Here is a 23,056-nt window from a genome sequence, read left to right as displayed (position 1 = left end):
CATGTGCACAAGACCTTAGAAGGATCCATTTTTCAGAATTTGTTTTTCCATAGACTTTGATGTTAAAATAAATGAATCAACAAGGTTTTGTAGATAATGTTTTTGGGTCTATATAAAAAAAAAAGTGATAGCCGATGGAAAACATACCTTTTTATGAACCATAATGAATGGGTTCTGTAACTGGATGTTACATTTAGTTTTGTTTTTTTTTTGCTGTCTAAACGGATCATAAAAATGGAAATAAAAACAGACCTATAAGTGGGGGCTTAGAGATTTGCCTGCTGGTGTTTGCCCTTACACCAGTTCTGCTGTAGGCATACCAGTGCTTACTGGAAATGTACTTTCGGCTAGGCGCTTACACCACCTTACCAGAGTCGCTGTGTGTCGCTGCTTGTGGCAAGTTCTTCTCTATGGCTACGTTCACACTAGCGTTTCCCGTTTTGCGTCGTGTTTGCGTCGGGCGACGCAGCGGCGACGCATGCGTCATGTGCCCCTATATTTAACATGGGGGACGCATGCGTCTTTTTGTGCTGTGTTGTGCGACACATGCGTCTTTTTTGCCGCAAGCGTCGGACCAAGAAAACGCAACAAGTTGCATTTTTCTTGCGTCCGAATTTCGGCAAAAAACAACGCATGCGTCGCAAAACGCAGCGTTTTTGCGTGCGTTGTGCGTTGCATCGCCGACGCAGTGGCGCACAACGCTAGTGTGAACGTAGCCTATCTGCTTTTCAGTGTAATTTTTCAGCCCTGGGACCCTTCAATGTGTGGCCAGTAACTGCTGAAGGGGGCGGCCATAACTAAGGTCAATTCTATGTAGCCATAGCCAATAGATGCAGAGAGCTGACCAAGAAGGGTGTGGTTTGGGCAACTACCGCCGCCACTTTGGAGCAGCAGTAGTTGTCTGTGTTGAAGGGGCCTGGCCTTAATTGGGATAATGCCCTAGAAAACAAGCAACCTGGGACATCGGAGTGAACGGTGGGGATCCAGGTTACAAAAATGTTGTTAGTGGAGCTAGAAACCTCACCTCTTCCAAGTCACTAGTAGATAATATAGAACTGACGGAGCGGAGCGGTTCTGGGAGCACTGAGGTGTAGGCATTGTCTAGGCATCAGATGACAGATTCCTTTGGTTTTGCCTTTTCTCCTCCTCAGAGGACAGTTTTACTCCTTGTTGAGGGTCTGAAGTCCGGATTCTCAGGTTAGAGAGGGAGGGGAGGCTGTATCCTCTTTCTTAATGGGACATTTGTAACCGTGATCTGTTTTCTGAAATCCTGTGACACGGATGACCTGTGCCGGGTATTGTCCCTCCTGCCATCACCTTAAAGATAAATGGTGCCATGTTGACCATCCAGGTTTTATATTTCTGAGGGCAGCGGACATAAAAACCCAGTGACCTGTGTAGACCACGACACTTGTGGTTAGAGGAGACTTCAGGGCTGGAGAGAAACTAGAAGCGGGAACAAACATTTACAAGGACTAGGATATTTTTGATGAGACCACTCCTTTAAGGGAAAACTCAACTTTTCCTGCATATAATTCCATATTGGAAGCGGAAAATGCAAAGTTTTCTTTTGAGTTTTCCTGCAATCACAAAGTTTGTCATTAATTAATTTTTCTGTTGCGATAAATCCCATCTTGATGCATGACACCACTTATTACGCTATGTCACCATCTTTGGTTTGGCAAACCTTATCAGCACAATAAACTGGTGCCACGTTTTAATAGACCACTAGACCTAAGACACAGATTCATTTTTATATGGGTGATGTAGAATAATAATTTGAGGTAATAAGCAAGTGCCCTGAGATATTTAGACTACGTGCTGTGTGGCAAAAAGACCTTATTGTAAGGTATTAAGCTAGTATTCTGAGTCAATATGAATATGTTTGTGCTGCGTGGTAATAAGATAGTGCTGTAAGGTAATAAGCTAGTTGCCTGAAATAATAATCCACTGTTTAGGTAATAAATTAGTATTCTCAGATAATAAGTTAGTGCTCTGAGATAATAAGTCTGTGAGATAATTTATTGCTGTAAGATAATACCTATGTTATATAGTAATAAAGTAGAGCTGTAGAGTAAAGCTAGTCTTCTGAGATAATAAGTTTTTGCTGTTTGCTAAAAAATTAGTACTGTAAGATAATAAGCTAGTGCCCTGAGATAATTACCCAATGTTATAAGGTAATAGGTCATTGATCTGAAATAATAAGTCAGCGTTCCGGGATAATAGGCCAATGCGTTGGGATAATAACGCAGTGCTCTGAGATAATAAGGTAGTACCGTAAGGTAATAAGATAGTGCCCTCACATAGTTATCTAATGTTTTCATGGAATAGCTCAGCGCTCTACATTAATACGATAGTACTCTGAAATTGCAACAGTACTGTTTGGTAATAAGGTAGTACTGTAAGATAATAATCTAGTGTTGTGAGATTATATATCTGTGCTGTGTGGTCATAAGGTAATGATGTAAAGTAATAAGCTTGTTCCATGAGATAGTAATCTAATGTTTTCAGGTAATAAGTCAGTGCTCTGAGTTAATAAGTCAATGCTGTGAGATAATAAGCTGGTAATACGGTAGAGTTGTAAGGTATTAAGCTAGTGTCCTGAGATAATTAGTCTGTGCTGTTTGGTAATAAAGTAGTGCTGTAAGGTAACAAGTTAGTGCCCTGAGATAATAATCCAATGTTTTCAGGTAATGTGCTCTAAGATAAGGAGTCAGTGTTCTGAGATAATTAGTTAATGCTGTTGGATAATAACCCAGTGCTCTGAGATAATAACCCAGTGCTCTGAGATAATAACCCAGTGCTCTGAGATAATAACCCAGTGCTCTGAGATAATAACCCAGTGCTCTGAGATAATAACCCAGTGCTCTGAGATAATAGTGTGATTTGGTAATAAAGCGCTTCTTTATGGTAATAAGTTAGTGTCCTGGGATAGTTATCCAATGTTTTTTAAGGCAACAAGTTGGTGTTCTGAGTTAATAAGTTAGTGCTTTGGGATTATAAATGTGCTGTGTGGTAATAAGATAGTGCTATAAGGTAATAAGCTAGTGTTGTGAGATGAACCATTGGTTTACGTCTCCAATCTAATGGCTTACTGAGATACTAGGCCACTGCTCTGAGTTAGTAAATGAATTCTCTGAGATAATAAGCAAGTGCTGTAAGGTAATAAAGCTAAGCTCGGAGATAATAAGCCAGAGCTTGACTTAATGAGTTATAATGTCAGAAAAGCAGTTTTAATATTGTTACTTTTATGAGGTTATAGTATTTTGTGTTAGATATAATTTCTATACCATAACCAAATCCACATAAAGCCCTTTGTACCTTGGGTCTGATGGTCATCGAGCACACTTCTCTTTGGGGTAGAGTTTCCCTTTAATTATGCAGTATTCAAGATGCCCGAATTTACGCCTTTTTTTTTTACCTTATTTTATTGCAGAACTAGAAGAGTCTTCTCTATCCGTGAAGAGCGACATGGCGACTATAGTGAAAGTAATGCAACTGCCAGATTCAGGACTGGAAATTCGGGACCGTATGTGGCTAAAGATTACAATATCGAACGCGGTCATTGGTAGGTCGACCCCTCTAGTGTGACAACCTCGTCGCCCGTCATTGTGCTAATCCATTGCTCTGGGCATGACACTGTGGAAAGTGAAAAAAAACAACATAAAGCATAAAATATATACAGTATATAAAAAACAAAAATTGACTTTCTCATCAAATTTCTAAACGCCCTAAGATATTGGATCCTGACCTAACCCAATCATCACTTTTCTTGCTCTTCACCCTGCGGGCCACATCTCAGGGTGTAAGGGTATGTTCTATAAGTATTGCTATTTGCCTGCGGCAGCTCTCTAGACAATCCCTTTAATATATATTAGATGATCTAATAAAGATTAATTAGGTACCTGCAGACACATTACGGCTTGAATCTGCTGAGACGATGATCACGAGTTAAATACGTGTGACCAGCGGTAATTAAACTCAATCTCTGCAAGTTTCGGAGTAACCAAGGAAGGGGTTAAAGGTTGCGGCTGTATCGCTTACATGCCCGGATCACTTTCTGCTTCCCTCCTTTGTGTCGGACAGCTGTACATGTGTGATTATTTGTCACCGTGTGAGGTCTGTTGTAAAGTAGTAGGAATACAACGGGGTTCCCGCACATACCAGGTCATGTGTATTGTCCATTGCACGGTCAGGATAATTATCATCCTCTGCTTAGACCATTACTTCTGAATATATATCCCATAATTACCATATATACAGCGCTGTACACAGATGCATCCACTCCCATCAGTCCGCCATGACGTGATCCCCCCTATTACAGCTGCTAGACCACATACGATCATGAGCAAAAGTTTTGGCACCTTTGAAATTGTTCCGTAAAATTAAGTATTTCTCCGTGAAAACTATCGCAATTACACATGTTTTGTTATACACAGGTTTATTTTCTTTGAGTGTATTGGAACAACAAAGGAAAAAATTGGATATAATTTCACACAAAACGCCCAAAATGGGCCGGACAAAATTGATGGCATATTTCCAAAATTGTGATAAAAAAAAAAACTTTGTTTTAAGCATGTGATGCTCGTTCAAGCTCACCTGTGGCAAGTAACAGGTGTTGGCAATATGAAAATCACACCTGAAACCAGATAATAGGGGGAGACGATGACTCAATCTTTGCATTGTGTGTCTGTGTGGGTCACACTAAGCATGGAGGACAGAAAGAGGAGAAGAGAACCGTCTGAGGACTTGAGAAAGTCCACACAAAGGAAATAACCATATGTATAAAAAAACATGTGTAATTTGTAACAATTTTCTGGAAGAAATACTTCATTTTCTGGAACAATTTCAAGGTTTCCCACCATTTCGACCATGACTGAACGCTTCATTCAGACGTCTTAAAAAAAAAAAAAAAAAAATGAAAATCCACTAATTCCATCCTTGTTTCCTCCAAGTGCTGCCTATTCTTTTACGCCAGGAGAAGCTTTGATTTTTTTCCCCCCCATACAATAAAAATGGATGCCAATCTGGATGAATGGAACAAAAATGGATGAACGTACAATACAGTATTGCTCCCTGTGACTCCCATGTTTGATTTGGTTTTGGTTGACCCCCCAGGTGCCGATGTCGTAGACTGGTTGTACACTCACGTAGAAGGCTTCAAAGAGCGGCGAGAAGCTAGAAAATACGCCAGCAGTATGTTGAAGCATGGCTACCTCAGACACACGGTTAACAAGATCACCTTCTCGGAACAGTGCTACTACGTATTTGGAGACCTGTGTGGCAGTAAGTACCGCATCCACCGTTTCGTATAATAGTGAGAGGAGTTGGGTTAGATCACTGGACCCCGGCATTTGCATTTTCAGCTATTGCAAAACTACCATTATCAACATTCCCAGATAGCCCAAAGTTGTAGTTTTGTAAAGTCACCATAATAAATACTCTGATTGTCAATGGCTGAAGATTACGGTACAGAAAGCCATAGTGTCCCATTGCTCAGTAGATGTAATGTGTATTATCACACAATGCAAAGTACAGTTATATCACAACAATATTTATTTTCCAAAGCAAAAATTTAGCTTAGAGAAGAGTCGTGTATGTTAATTCAATGAGGTTTTACATCTAAGGGGTCTCCCACATTGTTCCCAATGCTGAGGATGCTCCAAACTGTATAGGCCAGAAATACCTGTAATACTACCAGTTGTACCAAGAAAGACTATAAGAAACAAGCACAAAATGACTACAAGTAGTAGTTCTCTCTCCCTGGAGGACCCAGCCCATCCCTGCTTTAAACGCCAGCCCATTGATTTCAATAGGCACTGTGTACTGCTTTATTTCTCCTGTGGGGGCACTGCAGGGAAACTTCACACTTGCTGCCAAGGTTCTCCACAGATCACAGCTGATCGATAATCAGTTTATCATCATCCTTCATTTTAATCAAGTGGACTTTGAAGTGAAGTTTAATATGAACTTTAAAGAGAACTTGTCAAAAGTGGACAGATTTTTCTCTTATTTTGTTCCCGCTTTTCCCCTGAATACTTCTTGCTGTTTTAAAATCTACCTTACTTCTTGAAAAATAAGGACGTTTTTACTTAGTGCTCATTTTTATGGTCTTTACAAGGGGACGAGGCTTACAGGATCCTCTGGGGCGTGTTCACAGGATCCTCTGGGGCGTGTTCACAGGATCCTCTGGGGCGTGTCTTTAGGGTGCTCTGCATTATTACAATGTGAGCCACGCCCCCCTGGAAAGACCATAAAGATTAGCACTACATAAAAAGGCCTATATCTCTTCAACCATTTGGTGGATTTAAAAAAAGTAAAAAAAAAAAAAGTAAAAAAAAAAAAAGATCCTAATGTGAGCAGTGGGAATAAAATAAGAGCAAAGACTGTTCACTTTTAACCTGGTGACAGGTGCTCTGTGATATAAGCTCTGTGCCCTTAAGGACTCTATGTTCTTCTGTATGTGAGTAGAAAATGACTTTCTAGTTAATTCTGATTCAAAATGGCTTAGAGGTGTCATATAGTGGTGCACAGAGTCATACAGCCGCCATTTAGCCCCTTATTGGACTTGTTACATCGACTAATAAGGCGAAGGAGGAGGCAGTATGGGAATTGGATGATAGTCCTGAGCCCCATCTAGTATTAGGATTAATTTCTTATACGTGGTAGTGCACATACATCTTTGATCTCTGTCTACATAGCAGTGGGACACTAGAGATGGATTATCATTTTTACATGCCTGTGGAATTGCCTATTCCTCCGTCTCATCATGTTGCTGGTTATTGTCGCTTGTCTGTGTACAGAATAGCCGCTGGTTATAGAATTTGTCATGTTTGGTGCAAACACCATCACTACACCATGTGCTGGACATCAGGGTTCTTAACCTGTGCCGTATGGACCAGGGGCTGTAGGATCCTTCTGTGATTCAGAAGTTTCTGGTGTTGGCATTAAATGTGGCCTATACTTAATGGGCGGAGGGCACACTCATCATAAAATGTGTAATCAGTACTCGACAACCTATAGGCCCGTACACATTGGGTAAAAGTCATCCCAACCCTCCGATTACTGCAGGATCGCCCAACCATCTACTGTGCATTGGGCCTCTCGACCGTCCACCAACAAATCATGTAGGGGGACATAAGGGTCGATCGGTTGGAATTCAGTCACTCGATCTTTTTGTTCTCTGGGAGACTGGTCGTTACTGGATGACGGCGGCTATCTCATAGAAAACACTTGTATACACAGCTGAGATGGCCGTCCCTATGTATGGAGGTCTCGGGAGAGGTGGCCGTCACCTGAACGATCAATCCTAAGGACAGGTGCGGACGACCATTTTCTCTCCATCTGAGAAAATCGGTCCGATTATGCTAATCAGACTCTGATCAGAGTGGGATCCGATTTTCTTGGAGATGGAGAGAAAAAAAGTTTCTCCACCTTCTCCTATATGTCATCCAAGTTTGTTCCGATTTTTTTTTTTTCATGGACCCATAGACATGAATTGGTGAGTGCAATCCAATTATCGGAGGCAAATCTTTAGTACTGCGATTTTTTTTTTTTGGACCACTCGGTCTGAGTTTAAAAAGAAAAAAAAAAAACAGTCATGTGCACGGCCCCATGGAATAATATGGACACAAGTGGTAGCCATGAAATTCCTGGATAGCACTCGTCCTATCGAAATGGTTGTCTGCACGAGCCCTAATGTGTCTGGCCAGCTTAAGGATGAGTTTCGAAAGTTGGAGACAACAAAAGTTCTTACAGAAATGCCGATTTTTATCACAGGGGTAGCATACAGACTGCATGTAGATGCCCTGGTGAGAAAAGGGGTATTCTCATTTATCCCAAAAATGAAGGATCCACCTCCCGGGAATTAATAGTCAGTGGAGCTTTGTTGCGGTTCCATGCGTCGCGGTTGGATGGGACCACCACTGTTCGTGAAGGAGCCATAGCACCCAAATTTTCTGTGGATAGATGATGCATGTCTGATCACTGGGGGTCCCATTCGAGGGATGAATACCAATCATGGGAACAGGAGTCTCATATCTTCTGGTGAATGTCTATGGGACGGATAAGAATAGCCAAGCACTTTTCTTGGCTTTATCGCTCATTGAGCTGAACTCCACCAGGCGAGTAGGGGTTAACCAGTGATCAGACGCTGATAAGCTATGAACCAGGAAGACCATAATCAATACGTCACACAAACCTCACAGCTTACTTTATGGTCCTGGAATTAAAAAAGGTTAAGAACCCACTAACAATGTACAGCAGCATTGTGTTTGCTCTGCTTTGTAGTCCTTTGTGATGGCACCTCAACCCTTTACTGTAGATCACATCCAGGTCATAGTCGTGAACCCAACACCTGTTAGTTCCAGCTCTGTTATCATAGAGGTGGTTGGCCACCATATCTCCAATACATTCTAAAATATCAATTTCTACAAGAAAATGGAGTTTATAGTCTCAAGGTTGATTGCCAAAAGTAGAGACATCCATATTGCCCTCAGTCTCGATGACAATGCTGCCTATCAATCATGTCATTGTGCAGTTACATGCTATTTACTAGTGGCCACCATACTTGTTTCGGCACCGTAGTCATCATATAGACGTCCAGAAGTAACTGATAGTCGTTTGTATTTGCTCATCAGATGTGGCAGCACTGAATCTTAACGATGGGTCCAGTGGGACATCTGATCAGGACACACTGGCTCCCCTCCCGCAGTCAGCTGCTCCCTGGCCAATAGGTCAGGGATATCCCTACCAGTATCCTCTAGCTCCAGCCTGCTTCCCCCCGACATACCAGGAGCCAGGATTCAGCTATGGCAGCGGCAGTGCCGGAAGCCAGCACAGTGAAGGTAAGTCCTAGAGGCCTCTCTTGTGCCCCGTTACCTTTTTTTGTTGCCTGTGCTTCATGCTTTTTTTTGCATTTATGTCGAGCATGCATGACTTTCCCACATCATAAGCTTCCACGGTGTCATAAGCTTCCACGGTGTGACCATCTGTTATCCATAGTGTGACTTTCATTCTTCAACTCCAAATGGGTCAGTACTGTCTCCCGTGGACGGATGAAGCCACGCACCTTGAGAATGCGCACCATGGGCGGTCTGTGGTTATGCCGATGCACCGGGCATGAAAACAGCATGATCAGATTGGAATAACCTTCCTCTATCTCAATCAGGGGTGCAAAGAGTTTCTTAAAAGTTTGCATGAGCAAGGCAGATTAGACCGTAGAAAGTTTAAGAGTTGCCGGTTAGTGCAGTTGCACAAGATTAAAAAAACAAAAAAAACATGGCTCCTTAATTGCAGACACAGCGCCACACCTGTCCGTGGGTTGTGTCTGGTATTGCAGCTCGGCTACAATACACGCACAAAAATCGAAACAGGAGCCATGTTTTTTTTAACCCCTTTACACAAGGACAAGGTTATTCAGGTGTGTGTTCTTCTACAGTACAATAAGAAAATAATCTGCTCCTTTATCCCTTGCTGTATCCTCTGCAACTAGTAACTGTGTTATTCCCTTGTTTTGTGCTGAGCAAGCATTAGACTGAAGGATGCATGGAAGGAATGGAGGAATCTAGGTCATCGGTAAGATTGCAACTTTGACCTCAACACTAGAGTCCAAGCATGTCCATTCAGATATCCTGTGGTCCTTCCTTCACCCTCCTAAGACCATTCCCACCCCCCCGACCCCCAAGCAACCACAAATGACAACCATCCTTTCCTAGATGGCAAGTTAATAGTAAGAAACTCAATATTTTTTCCAGAAAGGCAACACGATGGCTTCCTATTTGCAGGAAACCCAAGCACGGTCCTGTTCAAGTGAATCGGGGCATGCTGTAGTTCCCCCCTGTACAGCTAGGCAGTGGGGGGCGGCAGTGCAAGGAAAACTTACATGGGGCTGCAGCACTTAATCCGGAATGAATCCCCGTAATTAACAGGATCAGTTGCGGTCCCAGAAGTTAAACCCCCTTCTAATCACAAATTGGGAATTCCCATTTATTGACACCATCAAGGATTCTGTCCGAGCCTTCAAAAATTAGTATTCGAACATGGCCCCAGGGTGCAGAAGTTGTGATAAAATCACAATCTCCTAGATGGAGCGGATCTCTTAATGCTGAGCACTGTATAACCCCGCCCACATCACTGATTGGCAGCTTTCTGTGTACACTGTACATAGCCAGAAAGCGGCTAATCTGTGGTGGAGACATGGTTGGACTAGGAAGCACGAGACACCTAGTCTTTTAGTTACACTATTCTGCTGATAAAACACTAATTTCATTCAAACAGCCTAGTAAGTGACACATCGCTGGAATTAGGCTCTTTTCCCCTACATGATGCTACCCTCAGACAGATTGCATAGCAAAAAAAAAAGCTGACAGATTCCCATTTCACTCAACAGCGAAGGTATGTAGAGTGAATTAGAAGCTAGCAAATAATGGATTTCTTTCTTATAAAAGAAACAGATCCAAATGGAAAGGATGAAACTGTGTAAATACTATTTAATGACCTGTCCTGTTCCTCCATGTTCTTTCTATAATTAATGTGTTTTTTTTTATTGTTTTTTGCAATATCTGTGTAGTGAAGTCTAGATAGTGCAGCAGAGAAGTATAGGAAACTGATGAGAAATATTATCCTTATTGACCAATCACAGCATTGTAGGAAAAGGTTATTTTGAGTCCAAGGAGAAACTGATGCAAATGTATGACGGTGCATGACCTGCTTCCCCCGGGCATTTGGCATTATATTGCATGCATCACTCACATTGTAGGTCCACTGGTGGTTTCAGACACACACTCAGGTCAATTCCACAGGAAAAATAAACTTACATCACATCCTTCCTTTTTGGAAGTGCATTTGAACAGCAAGGTTGATTGCTGTTGAGGGGAACTAGAAAAAAAAAAAAAAAAAAATCTATAAATCTTCAGCAGAGCGAGTGTGACCTGAGCCTTAGCGAGTGTGAGCGAGCTGAGTGTGACGGTACCCTAAGTGTGAACGGCGGTAAGTGTGACTTGTGATTCAGTGACTTTGGAGTCAGGGAGTTTCCAAGGGAGGAATTACTGAACTGCTGTCTGTTTTGTATTAATACTTTGTATTTATTTTTATTTTTTTTTAAATTTATTATTTAACTTTTCTGTCTGGTGCAATCCCCATTAGGAAATGTGCTCCACTCTTGTTAATGCCATCCAGTGCACATCTTGCCACATGTATGCAGTCCTTGAGCAGCCGATCGAGTGTGCATACTGCTGTGCGAGATGTGAGCACGTTGTGCATTTGGAAACCCAGATTCTGGATCTAAATGTGCAGCTGGCAACACAGAGATCCATAGACAATATGGAGAGGAGTCTTCTGCTCACGGAGCAGACGCTCAATGGGACAGATGAGGGGGTGATGGTGGGATGGAGCTGCAGGACAATGAAGTAGCAAGCTGGGTGACAGTTAGGAAGCGGGGTAGAGGGAAGAGTGCCAGGGAGGCTAGTCCTGATCTGGAACACCCCAATAAGTTTGCTAAGTTGGCAGATGAGGGGGGTACCAGTACAGGGGTAGCACTGCTGCAGCCAGGCATGTCCTCTGAAAGCCGGAGGAGTGATTGCTCCAGTAAGGAGGGAAATAGGAGAGCAGGGCAGGCCAGACAGGTGCTGGTAGTGGGCGACTCAATTATTAGGGGAACAGATAGGGCAATCTGTCACAAAGACAGGGATCGTCGAACGGTGTGCTGCCTACCTGGCGCTCGAGTCCGACACATCGCTGATCGGGTGGACAGATTATTGGGAGGGGCTGGTGAGGACCCAGCGGTCATGGTGCACATTGGCACTAATGACAAAGTTAGAGGTAGGTGGAAGGTCCTTAAAGATGATTTCAGGGAATTAGGCTGCAAGCTGAAAGCAAGGACCTCCAACGTGGTATTCTCCGAAATACTGCCTGTACCACGTGCCACGCCAGAGAGGCAACGGGAGATTAGGGAGGTTAATAAGTGGCTCAAGAATTGGTGTAGGAAAGAGGGGTTTGGGTTCCTGCAGAACTGGGCCAACTTCTCAGTTGGCTACAGGCTCTACGCTATGGACGGGCTGCACCTCAATGGGGAGGGTGCAGCTGTGCTGGGGGAGAAAATGGCTAGAAGGTTGGAGGAGTGTTTAAACTAGGGATTGGGGGGGGGGGGGTATTCATTTTATAGGAGGGGAAGATAGTGCAGATAGAGACCTGGGCACAAATAAGGAAGTTGGGGGTGGCGGTGGCATGGGGGGTGGGGTCAGAACAGTTAATAATTTAAGAAATAGAAGTACAGAGAGGAACATAAAGTGCATGTATACTAATGCCAGAAGCCTCGCCAACAAAATGGACGAATTAGAACTAATGTTGTTGGAGCATAATTATGACATGGTGGGGATATCTGAAACGTGGCTGGATGAGAGCCATGACTGGGCTGTTAACTTGCAGGGCTATAGTCTGTTCAGAAATGACCGTACAGATAAGCGAGGGGGAGGGGTGTGTCTATATGTAAAATCATCCTTAAAACCCATCCTGCGCGATAATATAGGTGAATTTAATGAAAATGTAGAATCCCTGTGGGTGGAGATAAGGGGAGGGGGAAAAAATAATAAATTACTGATAGGGGTTTGTTATAAATCTCCAAAAATAATGGAAGCAATGGAGAATATCCTCGTAAAGCAAATAGATGAAGCTGCGACTCAAGGAGAAGTCATTACTATGGGGGACTTCAACTACCCTGAAATAGATTGGGGAACAGAAACCTGCAATTCCAGCAATGGTAATCGGTGTCTGACAACTATGAGAGACAATTACCTTTCACAACTGGTTCAGGACCCAACAAGAAGGGGGGCACTGCTAGACCGAATATTAACCAACAGGCCAGACCGCATATCAAATATAAGGGTTGGGGGTCACTTGGGAAATAGCGATCATAAAATAATAAGTTTTCATGTATCCTTTAAAAAGATGTGTAGTAGAGGGGTTACAAGGACACTAAACTTCAGGAGGGCAAATTTCCAACGGATGAGAGAGGATCTTGGTGCAATTAACTGGGACGATATCCTGAGACACAAAAATACACAAAGAAAATGGGAGACATTTATTAGCATCCTGGATAGGACCTGTGCACAGTATATACCGTATGGGAATAAACATACTAGAAATAGGAGGAAGCCAATATGGCTAAATAGAGCTGTAAGGGGCGCGCAATAAGTGACAAAAAGAAAGCATTTAGAGAATTAAAGGAAGTAGGTAGTGAGGAGGCATTAAATAAATGCAAAAAATTAAATAAATTCTGTAAAAAGCAAATCAAGGCAGCAAAGATTGAGACAGAGAGACTCATTGCCAGAGAGAGTAAAAATAATCCCAAAATATTCTTTAACTACATAAATAGTAAGAAACTAAAAAATGATAGTGTTGGCCCCCTTAAAAATAGTCTGGGTGAAATGGTGGATGAGGATGAGGAAAAAGCCAATATGCTAAATGACTTTTTTTCATCAGTATTAACACAAGAAAATCCCATGGCAGACAAAATGACTAGTGATAAAAATTCCCCATTAAATGTCACCTGCTTAACCCAGCAGGAAGTGCGGCGGCGTCTAAAAATCACTAAAATTGACAAATCTCCGGGCCCGGATGGGATACACCCCCGAGTACTGCAGGAATTAAGTACAGTCATTGATAGACCATTATTTTTAATCTTTAAAGACTCCATAATAACAGGGTCTGTACGACAGGACTGGCGTATAGCAAATGTGGTGCCAATATTCAAAAAGGGAACAAAAACTGAACTCGGAAACTATAGGCCAGTAAGCTTAACCTCTACTGTGGGTTAAATCCTGGAGGGCATTCTAAGGGATGCTATACTGGAGTATCTGAAGAGGAATAACCTCATGACCCAGTATCAGCACGGGTTTACTAGGGACCGTTCATGTCAGACTAATCTGATCAGTTTCTATGAAGAGGTAAGTTCCGGACTGGACCAAAGGAACCCAGTGGATGTAGTGTATATGGACTTTTCAAAAGCTTTTGATACGGTGCCACACAAAAGGTTGATACATAAAATGAGAATAATGGGGATAGGGGAAAATATGTGTAAGTGGGTTGAGAGCTGGCTCAGGGATAGGAAACAAAGGGTGGTTATTAATGGAGCACACTCGGACTGGGTAGCGGTTAGCAGTGGGGTACCACAGGGGTCAGTATTGGGCCCTCTTCTTTTTAACATATTTATTAATGACCTTGTAGGGGGCATTCAGAGTGGAATTTCAATATTTGCAGGTGACACTAAACTCGGCAGGGTAATCAATACAGAGGAGGACAATTTTATATTACAGGATGATTTATGTAAACTAGAAGCTTGGGCTGATAAATGGCAAATGAGCTTTAATGGGGATAAATGTAAGGTCAAGCACTTGGGTAGAAGTAATAAGATGTATAATTATGTGCTTAATTCTAAAACTCTGGGCAAAACCGTCAATGAAAAAGACCTGGGTGTATGGGTGGATGACAAACTCACATTTAGTGGCCAGTGTCAGGCAGCTGCTACAAAGGCAAATAAAATAATGGGATGCATTAAAAGAGGCATAGATGCTCATGAGGAGAACATAATTTTACCTCTATACAAGTCACTTGTTCGACCACACTTAGAATACTGTGCACAGTTCTGGCCTCCAGTGTATAAGAAAGACATAGCTGAACTAGAGCGGGTGCAGAGAAGAGCGACCAAGGTTATTAGAGGACTGGGGGATCTGCAATACCAAGATAGGTTATTACACTTGGGGCTATTTAGTTTGGAAAAACGAAGACTAAGGGGTGATCTTATGTTAATGTATAAATATATGAGGGGACAGTACAAAGACCTTTCTGATGATCTTTTTAATCATAGACCTGAAACAGGGACAAGGGGGCATCCTCTACGTTTGGAGGAAAAAAGGTTTAAGCATAATAACAGACGCAGATTCTTTACTGTAAGAGCAGTGAGACTATGGAACTCTCTGCCGTATGATGTTGTAATGAGTGATTCATTACTTAAATTTAAGAGGGGACTGGATACATTTCTGGAAAAGTATAATGTTACAGGGTATATACACTAGATTCCTTGATAGGGCGTTGATCCAGGGAACTAGTCTGATTGCCGTATGTGGAGTCGGGAAGGAATTTTTTTTCCCCAAGGTGGAGCTTACTCTTTGCCACATGGGTTTTTTTTGCCTTCCTCTGGATCAACATGTTAGGGCATGTTAGGTTAGGCTACGGGTTGAACTAGATGGACTTAAAGTCTTCCTTCAACCTTAATAACTATGTAACTATGTATTATGACAGAGTGTAATAATTATTGTTAGTACAATATGCATAGTGTGTATTAGTGTTATACGGTATGTAAAGTGTTAGATAAGTGATGTAGTGTGTAGCGTAAAGAAATTCTGCCCAGCAACAGACAGCAGGGTCAGAAATCAGAAATAGTTAAATTTTGGGACTAGCCCACAGGGGTTCATTGATAGGGACAGGACTGTGCTTCCTTGATAGATTGAGTTTGGAGAATAACAAGTGTGCAGTGCTGCCAAGGGGTGATCTACAGCTAGGAGCGAGGATTAGCGAGATGCTGAAGAGAGTTACTGACGAGACTGAGAGACCTTCCAGAGGGAGTTATCAGATAAGATGCTAAGTCACAAGAAAACCGAGAGTAACGGCCCAAAAGAGGACTGAGAGCATTGGACTAGTGGGGGTCCCGAGCGGAAGATCCAGAGCATCTGTAGTGATATGACGGGGAGCCACTGAGCGTGTGGAGAGAAACTCGCTGATCAGGATTGTGACCTGGATGGAAGCTGCGTTGTGGCGACGTAGGGACGAAACAGATAAGCTGCAGAGCCCTGTAGTAGCCCACCGAGGAAGGATACAGTGGGAATGAAAAGGCCTTAAAACTGTGTATTCGATGTCCCTTGTACATAACAATTATCAAGCTCAGGTTTGAATGGAAGTCTCCTTTATTAATCTGTGGAATTTATGGTCATGGCTCTCTGTCAGTAATATAGGCTGGATATGAGCTCTTTGTGTCCCCAGGGTGCTACTTCAGCACGGCTTCTATCCTGTACTTATTTCTGCTCTGCTTCATGTGATATCCCCTTTTTACAGTCCTATTTTATCTGCCCTCCGTGAAACTGTAAATTCTTTTTCCATTCTCCACATGGTGTATATCTGTTGTAGGGGTTCACTGTCTTTATTGCTTTCCACAGGTTGCACAGCACCAAAACAAACTCCTAAACATAAATCCCTAGCCCCGTCTAGGCAGTAGCTAAACAAAACAGACCTTGGCTACTCATACATGGCTAAACTAGCCCCAGCTCGGTCAAACAAAACAGCTATTTTTCATAGCAACCACTGATACTTGCAGTTCTATGCACATGGCCCAAGCAGACCCTTCTCAGAGAGGGATTCTGGCCTGTGGTTTAGCTCCAAGACACATCCCATCTGGTCAGCTTCCCCAGCAGACTGACTGTGATCAGCACCTATCCTGTTTATATGCAGAGCTAACTAGGTGCACTAATCAAAGCCTGGAGAGCTAGGATTTAACCCTAATCTACCTGACATTATTAAACTGTGTACAAACACCTCCCCTTCACTGAAAAAAGGGAGATCGAGAGCAGGGTGCTAGCAAAACTAGGATCCAGAGCTATTACTTATTTCCATCAGTTTGAAAAAAAAAAACACTGAGCTTGATGAACGACTTCCAGATGCTCTGCAACAGCAAAATGGTAGAAAATTTGTAATGAAGACGATTTAGAAACTTACTTGAAGCATAGTATGCCTCAGTGATCATGGTACCCTTTGCTAGGAAATCCATCAATATTACTCCAAGCGGACACCTTATGCATGTGAAGATGGTCTTGGACGATTTTTTCCACACTAATCTTGACATTTTGGGATAGGTGGCGAATGGTTACGCGTCGATTTTCCCAAATGGCGACCTCCACTTGCTGGATGGTGTGTTCATCAATAGCAGAGTGGGGTCTCCCTGGAATTGGAGCTGTTTGCACCGAAGTCCGACCATATTTGAATTGACGATGCCAGCTCTTGACTTCATCACATGATGGGGAATCATCACCATAAACCTCATTCATCTCATCAAACGTCTCCTTCGGTGTGCGGCCTTTCAAGTAAAGGAACTTGATGGGTCCATTATCAAACCTCACACCACTTCAGCCCCTGTAAAATCAAGACCATTATCAGTTCTGGATTGCAAGTTGGCACGTAACCTATAGAGACTTATATCATTACACATGTGCAGTTTCAGCATCCTGTGATAAATAGAAGTGGGTCAGGGGAAACCTTTAATGAACGCCCCTCGTAGTTTACAGCCTGATCCAAATTTCCGATTTTTCTCTTGTGGGAGTGTCTCTCCCTGTAATATAGGCTGGGTGTGAGCTCTGTGTGTATCTAGAGTGCAGCTTCAGCACAGCTTCTATCCTGTACTTATTTCCTCTTCATGTGCTAGCTCCCTTTTTTTTTAAAGCTCTGCTTTCTCTGCCATCTTTGAGACTGTACATGCTTGAGTTTGCATTTAGGGAGCAAAATTCTGTGTGAACGTGTACATAATATTTGTTACAGATTAGATGGCATCGAACATTTTGTCTGTACTTTTGCAACTTTTGCCAATCATAACGAACATTCGATGTATTCATTTCCGTGGTAGTCATCCTTCATAAATCCCATCGGCTTTCTTTCCAGAACCTCGTTCTGATATTTATGGTTATTTCCCTTTCTACAGGCAGCAAAAGCAGTGGCTCCAGTCGCAGCAACAGAGAGGGAAAAAGATCATCCGGCCGAGAGAAGGACCGCAAGTCCACTGGTAGCGGCAGCGGATCTGATCGGGCCGGCAGCAGCGGAGGAAGAAAAAGTGATAGGCCGTTGAGCCAACACAGCCACCGGAGTCATAGCTCAGTGCCACGAAGTGAACGCAGTCACCGCAGCAGCCACCATTCGCATGGTCCCCCGGGCCTACCCCCACTTTATAGCCTGCCAAAGATTGTGAGCAAGGTGTATGGCACCAGCGGCCCACCAGGGGGACCACCTGTCCGAGAACTTGGCAATGTCCCCCCAGAACTGACCGGAAGCCGACAATCCTTTCAGAAGGCAATGGGAAACCCCTGTGAATTTTTTGTGGACATCATGTGACAACCAAAGTGCCTTCTGAGTCAGCGACTAGAACCACGAAAGAAATGTAGAAATTTAAAAATTCCGAATTATCAAAAAGGTTGACCACTGCCATGTTCAGTCGCAAGCCATACAGAATAGTAGAAGTGAACGCAGCGCCGCCGTGCAATGAGAGAAGGTTTTTAGGTGTACAGATCTGTAGCACATTTTGGAGAAGAACGCCCCTGAAAGACACAAGCTCGCTAATATCCATCGTCCTGTAATCCTGGGTAACCCCGGGCGGTAGCAGAATTTGCCTTCCCAATAGGAATCTATCACATTCAACATGAAGTCTGATCTGTGTGCAGCATGCTGTAGAGCAGAAGGAGCTCAGAAGAGTCCTCCGTGGTTTGGTTGGAGAAGAATTTATCTAATCCATTGATTATTCTGCTCATTTTTTGGATTGAGCCCAGGGGGCGGTCTTCCTAATGAATAGGTCCTGCCTACTGGACTCCTGAACTAAAAAGAGCAGAATTTCAAATCCCATAACACTTTAATCTATCTCCATAGCTCCTTCTGTTCCAAAACATGCCACCCGCAGATCGGACTGCATTTGCAACATGTCCTCTAACAGCCCAATAATAGTTTGGAGATTCCTCAAAGATGACTGCATGCTTTCAAAGATATTCAGTGGTTAAAAAAAAAATCTGATTTTTAGGATTGGCCATTAATATAATCAGAATCAGTTCCTCGTAGATACCGTGATTTTAAGTTTAAAGAGGATTCTGCTAGAATATATCAGTGGCTGAAATAACAGGGCCCTCGACGCGGTCACTCCGAAGGGGATAGTCTCATCCATGTGGGCAGGATATGTATATACTGCAAGTCCCTAGAAATATAGCCCATGGATATGGACATGATAAAGAACCTCCCTTCCCTGAGGTTGTGGACCCCGAGAATTTGCTCTTAGGGATCACATTTGTACAATGTGTATAGTGGGTATAGAGCAAAAATCCAGGATCTGATGGTTGAGCATTATTTTAGGTTCAGCATTCACCGGGGCCACAGCTAGAGTGGGTACAGGGGTTGCAATGGCCTCCGAGCCCTGGGGTCTAGGAGGGCTCAAGAGGGCTCTTTGGCCCATATGAGAAGACTAATACTATTAAAGGGATCCTGTCATATTGAAAGTGGTATCTGATCTGCAGACAGAAGACGTTATTTTGATAATTTTTTTGTAAGAAAAGATTCAGTAAAACTTGAATTTTGTTAATTGAAATCCTGGCGCTTGTATGCCTAGGAGTCCAGTGGGCGGTCCTGTTCACTGATTAACAGTCTTTTGTGCATGACTGTGGATTCAGAGATGGCTCTGTCGGTGTTTTGGCTCACCTGGTGGGGTGGATCCTCCAAGCCCCGGGTCCAGGTGGGCACACGGGTGTCAGTGCAGTAGGCAGGTAAGGCACGCAGGAAACCAGTACTCGGCACATACAGGAGATTCAGGATCAGAAGTGTCAGGGGCAGTGGGACCAAGTAAGGGTAAATGATGGGATGGCAAAAAGGAGGATTAGCCTGCTGAGCTGCAGATATGCTGCATCAGAGGTGGAGCACACCAAGCACTAAAGACTAAGAGACAGGTGTGTGTCTTAGTGGGCCTTAAAAGGCATAAGGAGAGGATGTCGCATGCCAAGCAAGAGCCCAATGTGGAGTTCAGTAGACAGAGTTGAAGAGTGCAAAGCCCGGATCTGGGGAAGGTGTGTAACAGTAGAACCGCCCATAGGCGTAGGCCCATCCACTGAACTCATAGGCGTAGGCCCATCCACTGAACTCATAGGCGTAGGCCCACCCACTGGACTCATAGGCGTAGGCCCACCCACTGGACTCAGGCGTAGGCCCACCCACTGGACTCAGGTGTAGTCCCACCCACTGGACTCGTGGGCAAACACCCGGGATTTCAGTGAATAAAATACAAGTTATACTGAATTTCAATAATTCTATATATCCTTCTGCTCGGCTTCTCCGTCTCTACACCAGGCTTTTCCACAGATCAGACTGCAGGTACAACGTGACTGGGTCCTTTTAAAGACATATGATATTTGGTAGCCCTGTCGCAGATTTTGCGCTGAGCTTCACGTTACCCCACTGGCTTTCCCCCAAACATGGTAGTGAAAGCGGTGGACAGGCCCGATTTGCTCATCGGCTGTCACGCAGTAGAATATGTCATCACTGAAGTCACATTAGAAAGGGAAAAATGACAACCTTGTTAGGACACATGGATGTCAAGGAGAAATTCCCCTGATCAGGATTTCTCTATGAGCCAGTGTGGAGAGTCACTAAATATCGGTGGCTCCCACCCCAGTCAATGCCTGGACAATTAATGCTACGTTTTCCCAGTAGATTGAGGAATGAACTCCATTGACCATAGCAGATGATCACCAGGACACTAGATCTACGGCAATCAACTGATTGCTTCCTTACAGCTCCTTTTAAGAAGTCTGGTGCTCCATTACTTCACCCATAATATATGTTCCTGTAGAGGAGACCCCCTTTAAATATTCGTGGACAATCAGAACTGCCTTCTACACTCCGTACAGGACTATACTGTCAACGTTGGGTCAGCTACTACTGAGCACGTAAATTAATGTAGCCCAAAACGCCATAAATGTAAGGAGAGCATTTATATTACACCAGATACAACTGATCCCACCGTCCCATACGTGGAGGAAAGCACTTAAAAATCTGCCCCACACCTCCGCTCCTTCCCGCTGGGCAGGCCGAAATGCCCCACATTCTGACTATTTCTTACTAACTGATCTACAAATGTACAGAAAATCTGTGTATAGATAATTAGCCCTAATTTAATGTTTGTTTTTTTTAATATATATGTGTATATCTGTGTAAATATCAGTTACAGAGCAAAGATAATTAAACAATTTTTTTTCCCCATTTATTAAAAATCCAACCAGAATGAGCCAGATCAGGTGCCATAGCTGTCATGTGGACTACAATTCCCAGGATTCTCCGCCAGTGCTGATAATCATGAAAGGTGTTGTGAAGAAAACTGCTGTAGCTCTGACGGTCGCCTGGTTCCGCACTGCGTGTTTTCCAGCAGCTTACCATGAAACCGTATTAACTGTATTGGAGAATGCACTGACTCGTGTTAACGACTACAGAGCATTTTAATTTATTGTGAAAGATTAAACGACCTTCAACTTCACTTTTGGTGCCAACTTTATGAGTGCTGTCGGTTTTACTGTCTAGGACAGAAAATGCTTTTCCGCTCAAGGCCAGTAAGGAGCAGCAACAGCAGGGTGAAAATAAGGTAACAAGTAAATATCTAAAATGTTTTATAGCACAAAGTCCCATTAAGCCTTGCCCTCTAGATTACCTACCACAGATACTGCCAGCCACAGATGCTCATTACTTTTTAAAGTGCTGGCAAAACAAACCACCCAAAGTGGCACTTACTGAAGATCTTGTGGAAGAACACAGACGCCCCCTAAGTTGCCCTCTAGAAATGCTCTCATATTTGCCATCTTTTCAAACTTTCATTCCAAGCAATGAGGGACTGTGGCCCGTGTAGCTCTTTGTCTAATTTTTATATGAATTACCATGCCCCGGTTTCCACCCCTCGAGTGTTCCTCAGGATGCTGAGACTGAGCATAATGGCAAAAACACAATAGTTGGGCTAGAGTTTGCTTTCCAGGAGATTTGCTACCCCTGCCCATTCTCAAAGGAGTTTCTTCAACATTCCTAAAGAGTTTGCAAATATGTCCCATGAAGCTCCTGATGTTCTGCACCACCCCCTCCTCATGGCTTTTACACTAAAGGTTCCGTCACACATAACAATATCGTTAACTATATCGTTGCAACGTCACGCTTTTGGTGACGTAGCAACGATCCCGCTAACGATCTCGTTATGTGTGACAGCGACCAACGATCAGGCCCCTGCTGGGAGACCGTTGGTCGTTGGGGAATGATCAGGACCATTTTTTGGTCGCTGATCACCCGCTGTCATCGCTGGATCGGCGTGTGTGACGCCGATCCAGCGATGTGTTCACTTGTAACCAGGGTAAATACGTACGCTACTCACCTGGTAGCAGTGTTTTTTCAGGAGCCATGACAGCACAACGAGAGAGGGGATCCGCCCTTCAGGGACAGGAAACCTACAGACATAAAAAGGGCGGCACCTCTCTCCCACGTCAGTTGTTTCCAGAGCATGAGAGGACCACCTTGGTTAGTAACACAGATGCAGTATATACAAAAATACTTTTTATTATGCAAGTGAATATAAACTTTAACTCAAGATTAACAGGGTGTTGAATTATCCAAAACATAGGGTAGGGAATCTAAGGGTGCTGTCATGGCTCCTGAAAAAACACTGCTACCAGGTGAGTAGCGTACGTATTTATTCAGTCGCCATGACAGCACAACGAGAGACTTTCAGAGACGAAAGGTTTTAGGGGGGGATAATAGCTTCTAGCACTCTTCTCCCAAACGTAAGGTCTGAGGAACTACCCAGATCTAATCTGTAATGTCTAAGAAAGGTAGAAGGGGAAGACCATGTGGCCGCCTTACATATGTCTTCGATTGACACTTCTGACCTCTCCGCCCAGGAAGATGCCATGGCTCGCGTGGAGTGTGCTTTTATACCATCTGGAACTTCGTTGCCACCTGCGGTATAAGCGAGAGAGATTGCCTCCCTAATCCATCTGGCTAGAGTGTTTTTAGATACTCTAAGACCTTTCCTTACCCCTTGATAGGCTACAAATAAAGAGTTATCTTTTTTCCAGGAATCTGAAACTGTAATATATCTAAGGAGGCATCTCCTCACATCTAAGCAATGGAATTTACGTTCTTTATCGTTAGTAGGATTGGAGCAAAAGGAGGGAAGGACTACCTCCTGAACCCTGTGAAATTTAGACGCAACTTTAGGCAGATATAGGGGATCGGGTTT

At 43.4% G+C, this 23,056-nt stretch overlaps 1 protein-coding gene across 3 annotated transcripts in view; it reads left to right on the top strand.

Annotated features, from left to right (window-relative positions):
* Window positions 1-21,316, top strand: part of DVL1 (dishevelled segment polarity protein 1) — a 174,624-nt gene extending 153,308 nt beyond the window's left edge. For all 3 annotated transcript variants that reach the window (XM_069741112.1, XM_069741111.1, XM_069741113.1), the window contains 4 exons: window positions 3,437-3,568; window positions 5,119-5,286; window positions 8,640-8,846; window positions 17,741-21,316. In XM_069741112.1, coding sequence (XP_069597213.1) covers window positions 3,437-3,568; window positions 5,119-5,286; window positions 8,640-8,846; window positions 17,741-18,147 — 914 coding nt within the window. In that variant the 3' untranslated portion in view covers window positions 18,148-21,316. The remainder of the gene's footprint in view (window positions 1-3,436; window positions 3,569-5,118; window positions 5,287-8,639; window positions 8,847-17,740) is intronic.
* Window positions 21,317-23,056: the final 1,740 nt, after the last annotated feature.

The sequence above is a fragment of the Ranitomeya imitator genome, chromosome 10 (genome assembly GCF_032444005.1).
Source record: "Ranitomeya imitator isolate aRanImi1 chromosome 10, aRanImi1.pri, whole genome shotgun sequence".
Taxonomy (NCBI): Eukaryota; Metazoa; Chordata; class Amphibia; order Anura; family Dendrobatidae; genus Ranitomeya; species Ranitomeya imitator.
This window is presented reverse-complemented; position numbering and strand designations above follow the sequence as displayed.